At 41.3% G+C, this 11,748-nt stretch overlaps 1 protein-coding gene across 1 annotated transcript in view; it reads left to right on the forward strand.

Moving 5' to 3' along the window:
- Window positions 1-9,985, forward strand: part of VPS35L (VPS35 endosomal protein sorting factor like) — a 169,770-nt gene extending 159,785 nt beyond the window's left edge. The window contains exons 29-31 of the mRNA XM_056535528.1: window positions 1,267-1,385; window positions 7,170-7,316; window positions 8,565-9,985. Of these exons, the coding sequence (XP_056391503.1) occupies window positions 1,267-1,385; window positions 7,170-7,316; window positions 8,565-8,663 (365 nt within the window). The 3' untranslated portion in view covers window positions 8,664-9,985. The remainder of the gene's footprint in view (window positions 1-1,266; window positions 1,386-7,169; window positions 7,317-8,564) is intronic.
- The last annotated feature ends 1,763 nt before the right edge of the window (window positions 9,986-11,748 follow it).

Consider the following 11,748-nt stretch of genomic DNA (forward strand, 5'->3'; position numbering starts at 1 on the left):
CCTTTGAGTTTGGTTTAACTCTCCTGCTTAACTCTTTCTACATGTTGCTGTGGATTGACTAGCTATGTCTCTCTCTCTCTCTCTCTCTCTCTCTCTCTCTCTCTGTCTCTCTCTCTCATCTTAACCTGTTCCTCTCTGCCGGATTGGCTGTGTGAGATTATATTTAATTTCACTGCTTTATGTTTTATTGTGTTCATTGTGTATGATTTGGCATATGTCTATCTATATTTTTTTTGTATCTGGGGTTTGTGGGGGGTCCAAATGTCTGTATTTTTATTTTAAAAAACTGTTAGTAAAAATGTTTAATTGGAAAAATAAATTACACGGATTCGAACTATATTTAATAATTATGTATATAGTGGCAACAAATTCTGCACCATTGTACAATTTTAAGGGTACAAGGAAGAACAAATATCAAAAATGACAATATTGCAAGAAGGGGAGTGAGGGTCCGTTTCGCGAAAGCTTACAGTCTATTATATCAATGTATCCCTTAAAGTGAATAACCAGCAACCTACTGTGGTGAATGATTCCTTAATATTCCTTTTTATATGGGCTGGACCTCCACTTTCCTGATACAGAGCTTTAAATGCCTTGCATGGACATAGGGGGACATTTATCATTGCCTTTAGGACATTTTTATGCTCACATTTGGAGGTGTGCCAAGGCACTTTATTTTTATTTTTTTGCACCTTTTGGCTATAAGCAAAAAGATACAATCTTGAAAAAGTTATTGAGTTTCTACCTTGCTGTGGTAACGGATTTTTCAAGTGCAAATGTCGCACAAAAATTCACAAACCTCTCTGACCTGGCTTACAAAACCGCCTTCGGAGAGCCCTTTTAAAAAGTCACACAAAAAGTGGAACCTGCAACTTTTTGTGCAGAAAAGTCACAGAGAAAATGAGGAATCCTAAAATATTGGTGTTCTGAAGTGATTTATTTTATTAATTTTTTTGCTTACATGCAGTAAATTTATCTACCCGCCCCCCCCTCTTGAGAGTATGAATGGGAGTATAAATGTGTCGCACAAAAGCTAAACAAAAGCAAAAATAAATGACTTCAAAACACTTCCCAAAGACGAGAAAGATAAATCCCCCCCATAGTCTTTTGTGAAAAGGGATTGGAGTAGGGTTGGAGCTTTGTGCATACAAGTTTATTATTGAGTTCTATAGATAAAAAGTATATACTAATCTTTTGTGTTTTCAGGTTGTGCAGGTTGCCTTGTAACATGACCACATAGTCCTTTTGTTTTTTCGTTCTCTTTAGTTGATTCCAATGATAATCTCTATGGTGGAGATACAAAATTCTTGGCGGAAATCAACAAATTGTGTGACACCCTGATTGGGCAGATATTGGAGCACCTGAAAGCTCTAGGGAAAGAAAAGGTAAGTATTATGGAAGCTGGTAATATTGTGTCTCAAAGCATCCGTCTGATTGTATGTTCATGATCTGATCCTAATAACTTACTATAAAAGACGTTCTGACTTGAGGGATCTTTACAACGTTATACTTTGGGGAAAGTAATAATTCTGAAAGTATCTGCAGATCAATAGTTGTGTTATGTATGTCCCCATAGATGTATTACACAGACTAATTAACCCCCTCCATCAAATCTCAAGGATATGTACTGTACATATTGCTTGTACAATTGTAGTGACAGGGTACGTTCACACTACAGAATTCCGCGGTGTGAACTTAACATTAGTGTGAATGGGTTTCCGTGAGACCCGTTCACACTGCGGAATTTGACAGCTGTAGCCCCATCTCCGTCTTCCACGCCTTGACTGATGTCTCCGGCAAGGTCTTTCCATTGTTTCATGAGATTTTGTGTGAATGCTTTAATAACCAAACCAACACCACTATCAGCAGTTTTGACTACATTGTGGCTTTGTCATTTGGCATGTTTGTAGTCAATGGACTTGACTACATAAATGCTTCCTGCATCGATTTTTGACCCAGTCCTGTCTACCTTACTACTGTTTATTTTATTTGTCTGCTATTAATTCTAGTCAAACATCAAAAAGTGCCTGACGTAGACCAGCTTGTTAGACCAGGATGTTAGACTTGGCTGGGGTTGCTCTACATCGGACATTCTTGTTAGTATTAAAGGAGATGTCCGGTGTGGACTACTCTTATTCCATCCTGTCCGGGCTGCAAAAAAAAGAAAACAAACATTCCCTTACCTTCCTACATTCCCCCGGACCTCCGCAACAGCGGATCTGTCGACCGGAATGTCTGCTTCATACTTCCTTTAGCCCGGAACGTCACACGGCGCTTCAGCCTATCACCTGCCGCAGTGATGTCCCGCCTAGGCCGGTGATAGGCTGAAGAGTCGTGTGACTTCCTAGGCTAAGAGAAGTAGTAAGTAGACAGCACGGCTGACCGATCAGCTGTTGCGGAGCACCGGGGGAACATAGGAAGGTAAGTGAAAGTTTTTTTTTTTCTCTTTTTTTGCAGCCCGGGCAGGATGGAATAAGAATAGTCCGCACCGGACATCTCCTTTTAAGGGGCACTCCACCCTTCAACAACATATCCCCTATCCCAGTGGCAGGACCCCCACGATTTCGGCTACGGCACCCCAGATATCTGGTGCATGGAGCAAACTTCGCTCCGTGCTGGATGACTGGTGATGTGGGGCGGAGGCTCGTGATGTTATGGACACGCCCGCTCGTGATGTTACGGACACGCCCCCGCAATGCATATCTATGGGAGGGGGCGTGAAGGCAGTCACGTTGCCTCCCATAGACTTGCATTGAGGGGGCATGGTCGTGACGTCACGAGCCTCCAACGCTCTAAACGAACGATCGCGATTTGGATAGGGGATAACATGTCTAGGGGCGGAGTACCCCTTAAGTGAATTTGTATGTTCTTCCTTAGACACCTTACCCCAGTTTAGCCTGTGCCGGTCCGATTGTGCCAGCTCCACTTACTGATAACTAAAATATAGCAAAGAGAAATTTTACTGTATTCTGTTTAAATATATTGAAATGCTGGTAAAGGACAAATAGGAGTTTCCCCCTAGATATAAACCCCATGGTGATGGTGGGAAGTGATCTTCTATCTATTATTCCATCATGTTTTGTTATTTCATGAATCGGAGTCCATCCTTTCCCCTATTATATTGAGTAACTGGATACAAGAGCAGTGAGATAAGAAGTGATGCTTGTCAGCCTAATTGGGATACACCCCTGTAGTAATGGATCTCCTGACCCTCTCACATTGTGTCATCTCTTGTCCCCCTTCTGTACCTCTGTGTTGGTTTAATATGTCTTTATACTACAAACCGCACCAAACTAGAGATTGGACAATGCAGCTGTGATTTCCAGCTTATGACCTAATGGTGTAATGAGAAGCAGCCCGTGTCCTGTCATGCCGTATGGGAGATGAACACTGCATGAACTGTGAATGATCCCCCGCATTCCCATTCTTCACTGTCCTGGCCCTATCACAAGTTACATACAGCAATGAACTGAGAGAAGCTCTGTATTTCACTTTTTATAGTGCCTGAAACCGTGTTCCACCCTTTTGAGAGCATGAACTTGGGGCCAAAAGATCGCACATTTTTTTTGCACATTGCCGAGTTTGTACAAAAATTTAAAATTGGTGCAAAGATATAAAAAAAAACATTTTTCGGGGTACTCATCATTCGGTGCCTAGGATGACAATGATCAGGTCCTGTTATCTGAATGCATTGTATGACTATACTGACCACTGCGTGCATATACAATACTTCTTCTGCTGTTGTCTCACAAGCAGTTAATCCTCCCTATGTCATTCGTCCTGAACCGTCAGTGAAGATGCATTCTTATAGGTATAATTATGGCCAGCAAAGCTTGTCCATATGCTCTTTGCCAAGCGCGTTGCCATGGAAACTGCCTATTTTTTGTTCTTTTTGATATAAAAGATGAGAACCACTTGCCCGCTTCATCCAGTCTCTTATGTAGTGCTTACAATGATGGGGATTTCTGTGCTCAGGGCTAATGTCCTGGACCGCCACCCTGTGAAAGCACAGGCATATCCGAGACCTTTAAAGGGGTACTCCTGTGGAAAACTTTTTATTTTATTTTATTTTTTTAAATCAACTGGTGCCAGAAAGTTAAACAGATTTGTAAATCACTTCTATTAAGAAAATCTTAATCCTTCCAGTATTTTTTAGGGGCTGTATACTAAAGGGAAATCCAAAAAAGAAATTCATTTCCTCTGATGTCATGACCCTGACCACAGTGCTCTCTGCTGACATCTCTGTCCATTTTAGGAACTGTCCAGAGCAGCATATGTTTGCTATGGGGATTTTCTCCTGCCCCTAAAAAGTACTGGAAGGATTAAGATTTTTTAATAGAAGTGATTTACAAATCTGTTTAACTTTCTGGCACCAGTTGATTTAAAAAAAAAAAGTTTTTTAAAGGGGAACTCCAGCCACATTCTGTTTTTTATAATTGTATCCAACTAGAATTGATGCCATTTGTTGCCCAGATCAAGAGCGCCAATGCTATGTCTAGATCAGTGGTCTCCAAATTGTGGCCCTCCAGATGTTAGGCTCCTTTCACACTATAAAGTCATCCGTTTTATAATGATCCATTAACAAAAACGGATGTTAAACAGCCGTTACAAAATCCCATTATAGTCTATGGGATTTTTACATGATCCGTTTTAACCCGTCATAGCCCGTTTTTAATAACTGGCGTTGTTTTCAGATGGGAGAAGGTAACAGAAGAAATAGTGCATGCACTATTTCTTTCGTCACAAAATAATGTCCGGGCTATGACGGGTTAAAACGAATCATGTAAAAATCCCATTGACTATAATGGGATTTTGTAACAGCCGATTTTAAGGGTTTTCATAATGGAACATTAAACGGATCTTTAAAATGGATTAATTTTATAGTATGAAAGGGGCCTTACAAAACTACAATTCCCAGCATGCACCTTGCCATCTCAGTGCTCTGTGCAGACCTCCAGTCAAAAGATGCATGGGGCCTCCTTTATTAAATAATGGGGCAAGGAACCCAAGGCAGAAGAACCAGTTATATCTGCAGCCCCCTGCAGTAGATATTGTCTAGTAAGTATATTAAAGGGGTATTCCAGGCACAAACTTTTTTTTTATATATCAACTGGCTCCGGAAAGTTAAACAGATTTGTAAATTACTTCTATTAAAAAATCTTAATCCTTCCAATAGTTATTAGCTTCTGAAGTTGAGTTGCTGTTTTCTGTCTAACTGCTCTCTGATGACTCACGTCCCAGGAGCTGTCCAGCTCCTATGGGGATATTCTCCCATCATGCACAGCTCCCGTGACGTGACATCATCATTGAGCAGTTAGACAGAAAACTTCAGAAGCTAATAACTATTGGAAGGATTAAGATTTTTTTAATAGAAATAATTTACAAATCTGTTTAACTTTCCGGAGCCAGTTGATATTTTTGCCTGGAATACCCCTTTAAGATGACATAGATCAGTGTTTCCCAACCAGGGTGCCTCCTGCTGTTGCAAAACCACAACTCCCAGCCTGCCCGGACAGCCTTTAGCTGTCCGGGCAGGCTGGGAGTTGTAGTTTTGCAACAGCTGGAGGCACCCTGGTTGGGAAACACTGGCATAGATCCTAGCATGACTGCTTAGCCAGGGTCCTTCAGCTGCCCACGATAGGAATGCCAGATACAGCAAGCTTAAACATTTTTTTTCTTTTTTTAATCAACTGGTGCCAGAAAGTTAAACAGATTTGTAAATTACTTGTATTTAAAAATCTTAATCCTTCCAGTACTTGTCAGATGCTGTATGCTCCACAACAAGTTCTTTTCTCTCTGACCACAGTGCTCTCTGCTGACACCTCTGTCCATTTTAGGAGCAAATCCCCATAGCAAATCTATCTTGCTCTGGACAGTTCCTGACATGGACAGAGGTGTCAGCAGAGTCCACTGTGATCAGACAGAAAGGAAATTCCAAAAGAAAAGAACTTCCTCTGTAGTATACAGCAGCTGATAAGTATTGGAATTTTTATTTATTTAAATAAGTCATTTATAAATCTGTTTAACATTCTGGCATCTGTTGATTTAAAAAAAAAAAAAAATAATGTTTTCCAGTGGAGTACCCCTTTAATCTTTTGCATCCAACGTACCTATAGACCATCCGGCATAGTTACGTTTCATCAGATGAAGAGCGCTGCCTGCAACATTTGTTTTTATTTTCTTCTGGTGCGCGCATGCAGGATGGCAACAGTAATTACCCAAAAATGTAAATGGCTATCTGAGAACCTACACACATGGTCAGTCCAAAACACCAACACCTACACCCATAGACCACAATGAAACAATATTGGTACAAATATAATCAATCTTTATTGAGATACAAAAAATGCATAAAAACAAAGAAACATCCAATGAATAGGTATAAAGGTGGAGTCAAGCAGAAGGTGGGAGCAGTAATGTAGTTATGACATAACTATGCAGGTGCGTACAAGGACATGTGTAACCTTAAAGGGGTACTCCACTGGAAAACATTTTTTTTTTAAATCAACTGGTGCCAGAAAGTTAAACAGATTTGTAAATTACTTCCATTAGAAAATCTTAATCCTTCCAGTACTTATCAGCTGCTGTTGTGATCCACAGGAAGTTCTTTTCCTTTTGAATTTCCTTTCTGCCTGACCACAGTGCTCTCTGCTGACATCTCTGTCCATTTTAGGAACTGTCCAGAGCAGGATAGATTTTCTATGGGGATTTGCTCCTAAAATGGACAGAGGTGTCAGCAGAGAGCACTGTGGTCAGACAGAAAGGAAATTCCAAAAGAAAAGAACTTCCTCTGTAGTATACAGCAGCTGATAGGTACTGGAAGGATTAATATATTTTATAGAAGTAATTTACAAATTTGTTTAACTTTCTGGCACCAGTTGGTTAAAAAATGTTTTTTTTCCAGTGGAGTACCCCTATAATGTAATGATAACAACCTAAATGCTCAAAAAAAACAAAATAGTATGGATATATCCACAAGTGGGATATCCCTCAAGGCACAGGGAGGCCATGCATGTACTAATAAGGTTGTAATATACAGGATGCCAGGTTTGGAAGCATGTCCTGATGATGACCTAGTTAGATATTTACATACAGTATATACAGATGCATTAGTAGTGTAATACTTTGTCCGTACCATGTAAAATCCTGTTTTGTGTTCTCCCTCGTAGACCCTGAAGCGGCAGAGCTCCCTTGCGTTGCTATTTTTTAACAGTATTCTTGCTCATGGAGACCTGAGAAACAATAAGTTGAACCAGCTCGCTGTCAATCTATGGAACCTGGCTCAGAAGCATGGCTTTGCTGATACAAAAACCATGGTAAGTGCCAGTTTAGTATGTGGGGGTGCTTATATTCCTCTGCAGGATCTGTATAAATGCCTTAAAGGGGTACTCCGGTGGAAAACATTTTTATTTTTTTTAAATCAGCTGGTGCCAGAAAGTTAAACAGATTTGTACATGACTTCTATTAAAAAATCGTTACCCTTCCAGTACTTTTTAGCAGCTGTATGCTACAGAGGAAATTCTTTCCACCGGAGTACCCCTTTAAATATCCCCATGTGCAAGGTCCTTTATAAGCCATTTTAATGCATCAATTTGTAATTAAGGATGTTATTAGTAGTAAGTACTACAACAGTATGATGGTTATTATAGCTGCCATTTGTAGTGCAGTCATAGTTATATAGATGCTTAGTAGAGATGAGCGAACTTAAAGTAAATTCGATTCGTCACAAACTTCTCGGCTCGGCAGTTGATGATTTATCCTGCGTAAATGAGTTCAGCTTTCAGGTGCTCCGGTGGGCTGGAAAAGGTGGATACAGTCCTAGGAAAGTCTCCTAGGACTGTATCCATCTTTTCCAGCCCACGGGAGCACCTGAAAGCTGAACTAATTTATGCAGGAAAAGTCATCAACTGCCGAGCCGAGAAGTTTGTGACGAATTGAATTTACTGTAAAGTTCGCTCATCTCTAATGCTTAGTGTCTCTCCTCAGTAATTTCTGTTCTTTGTGAATGATGGACATTATGGTGGCAATTGAACCAATAGTAGGAATTTGTTTAATAATGTATAATGTTTTAGTAGCACTTTATAGACACATCATTTAAAGGTAACATCCCCCCCCCCCCCCCCTTCTCAAATTGGAGAGACTGTAAACTGCCAAAATGTTCCCCCTACAGTCTGAGAAGCTGCTGAAGCAAACGTCCCTAGTACAGTGTTTCCCAAAACCAGGGTGCCTCCAGCAAAACTACAACTCCCAGCATGCCTAGACAGCACATGTTGGGAGTTTTGGTTTTTCAACAGCTGGAGATACCCCGGTTTTGGGAAACACTGCTCTAGTAGCCTATTGTTCCAGTACTGACTTCATAATGGGCATGGTGCCCAGAATAGTGTGAGTTGTGCTGCAGGGTAAAGCATGGTGGACGGACAGGTGATGAGCTTGAGGCTTTGGTCAGACAGCCAGTGGATTGCAGTCTCTAGCCACATTTCTAGCTAGAAAGCATTAACCATAGGTAGAAGGTCATATAAATATATTTTTTATTGTAAAAATGTGCAATTAAATTCCTTTTCTAGGTGAAAACTCTGGAATACATCAAGAAGAGAAGCAAACAACCGGACTGTAGTCACCTGAATGACCTGGCCAACAGACTTCCCCTGCAGTCTAGAACCTAATGAATGATGTTCCCATACTTCACATTTCTAGATCCGAGATAATAAAGCTGTGCCTGATCTGCTAGACAATTCAATCACGCAGTATTAATGCCGTCCAGTTACGGATCAGAATGTCATTCCAAAGCTGAAATCTGTTGTGTGACCTTACATTTTCTACAATATGCAGTCACACCGCACATCTATGTAGTTGCCACCTTTCTTTTGTAATCTAACAATTTGCATAATATAAAGATATCATTCCATATTTATTTTACGTCCTGGCTCGTGTATTATTAATAGGAAACCAGTCTAGTTCCATTAGGCCACATGAATAGGAATTTTTAGAGGATTTTTTTTCTTCAAATCTGTGGCCTCCGGGGCTGACAGCAAAATTGAAATCTTCAACAAAATGTGAATTTTTCTTTCTTTCTTCCTTTCATGCATGATTGGGTTTCTGCAGTAGTGCTGGGTGGTATACCAGTTCATACTGAATACCGGTGTTTGTTTTTATTTTTTATATGAATTTTTCATATACCGCAATACCGGTGAGTGTATACCCTGTTGGGGACTGAGGGCGTACCTGTACACCCTCCGTCCGCTCCCTTCCTATAATGCGGAGCCACGCGTCATAGCGGGTCGGCCCCGCACCTAGCAATGGCCGGTACCCGTGGCTAATAGCACGCAGCACCAATTACGGTGCCGCATGCTATTAACCCTTTGGAGGCAGCATTCAAAGTTGATTGCCGCGTCTAAAGTGAAAGCTAATCAGTGCCGGCTAGCTCAGTGGGCTGTTTGGGATGCCGCAATTTCACCGTGGCGGTCCCAATCAGCTGGAGGACACAAGGAGGGTCCCCTACCTTCCTCCTGCGTGTTCTATCGCCGCATGACTGAGATCTAGACAGGAACAGTCAAGCAGCAGAATCATTGATCAATGTTATTCTATGGGATAACAATGATCAATGTAAAGGATCAGTGTATGCAATGTTATAGCCCCCTATGGTGGCTATAACATTGCAAAAAAAAAGTTAAGCATAATTTAACCCCTTCCCTACTAAGTCAGAATAACCCCCCTTTTCCCATTTTTAAAATGAAAAATTTAAAATTCCCATTGAAAAAAAAATTAACCGTTAAATACCGTAAACCGCCATAATTTAGAAAAATACTGTGATATAAATTTTTTGATCATACATCCCAGCACTACTCTGCAGTAAATCTACAACATCTGAACACAGCCTTAAGCGATAAACATGCAAGTGGTATGGAGACGAAGAACTTGAAAATTTCTCTGCAAAGAAATTATTTGTACTGTATATAATAAAATTATTTGTGCTCAATGTTTATCCAGTTGTCCTGACTCTCTTAAAAAGTCAACTTATTCTCTATACACAGAATAGGGAATCCTACAGAATAGGGGGGGGTGTGAGGGACCCATCAACTCACCCGACCTTTGGAGCCGATGACCCCTGCTCATCTCAAAAGTGTGGGGGCTGGAGCAGTCAGTGCTGCTGGACCCCGTACAACAGATCGTGAAGGTCCTAGCAGCCAGACGCTCCACGATCAGATACTTAACCTGTGGATAGGGAATAAGTTGACTTCCTTCAAGTACCCCTTTAATGAACCCTTAGCTGGGCAGGATGCAACCTTCACAGTTTCAAAGCTTAACAGGTTAGGAATAAGTGTCTGATCGGAGAGCGGGATATATAGTTGGCGCTCCCATAGAAAATGCATGAAGTGCCTTCTGACACACTGCTCCATGTGGCAGGAAGAACTGAGCGCCCCCCCCCCCCCAATCGATCAGACACTTATCCCCTTACCACATGATAGGGAACATCAATAGGCCCTAACTTTATGAACTGGGATAGAACATTGCGTTTCATTATACCTTGATAATTTATCATCAGGTCTATCTGGTGGTGACAGCCCCCTTAATAAATATTCATGTCTCCTTTCCCTAAGCATGCAGACCATATGTGCTGGGAGGTCTCTTGTGTTGCCATGAAGGGTAATGCTCAAGGATGGCAGTTAGTAAGCGCACCCTTAGGCTAAGTTTCCACTTGGTTTTTTGCCCTGCGTTTTTAGAGATTAAAAAAACGCCAGTGCCATCTATGTCATCATGCATTTTTTCTGGTCTTTTTTTCATTTGTGTGGAAATTGCACCTTGGTGTTTTTTTTTTTTTGGTACCCAAAATTTGTTGGGTAACGTAACAAAAAAAAAAAAAAATGCAGCAGTGATGGAATTTTTTTTAAATTAAATGCAATATATATTTTATAACCCAAGTTTTTTTTTTTTTTTTTAATAAAGTGTGTGTGTTTCACTTTTTTTCCTCAATCTTTAACATTTTTTATGTAGTACTACTACTCCCAGCATGGAACAGACTGTTCCATGCTGGGAGTGGTTGTACCTGTACTATAGACATATCGCCCCGGGTCTCAGTCCTGACACCCGATGCAATCGTCCATAATATAGCAGAGAAGTGATCCTCTCTGCACTGTACTCCGGCCAGTGATGTCAATAGAAATTCATATCACTCATTCATATTTTCCGCCCAGAGCTGTGATTGGCCGGATGGTTGCAGCCAATTACAGCTCTGAGGAAAAGATGAATGAATGAATGAGTGGCCAGCCGGAGTATAGTGCAGAGCAGGGATGCGAGCGATGTATACAGCCGCTCCATCTCTGCTATAGACAGGACGATCGCATCGGGTGTCAGTAGTGACCCCCCGCTGCAATCTGTTATCTGCAAGTACTACTACTCCCAACATGGAGCACACTCTGCTCCATGCTGGGAGCTGTAGTATCTGCATTAATAGACAGATCGCAGCAAGTGTAACTTCTGACACCCGCTGCAATCTATTAATGCAGATACTACAGCTCCTAGCATGAGGCAGAGTGCTCCATGTTGGGAGTAGTAGTAGCTGCAGTTATGGAAAGATCACAGCGGATGTCACTCCTCCTGACACCCGCTGTGGTCCTCCTGTATAATGTATGGATGCGGCCGGCGCTCTTCTACGGTCCCCTGCACGGCTGTATATATACACATGTCCCTATTTCTCACAGAGAGCTGTGATTGGCTGGAACCATCTGGCCAATCACAGCTCTGCGGGAA

Source organism: Hyla sarda, chromosome 8 (genome assembly GCF_029499605.1).
Source record: "Hyla sarda isolate aHylSar1 chromosome 8, aHylSar1.hap1, whole genome shotgun sequence".
In the NCBI taxonomy this organism is placed as follows: domain Eukaryota; kingdom Metazoa; phylum Chordata; class Amphibia; order Anura; family Hylidae; genus Hyla; species Hyla sarda.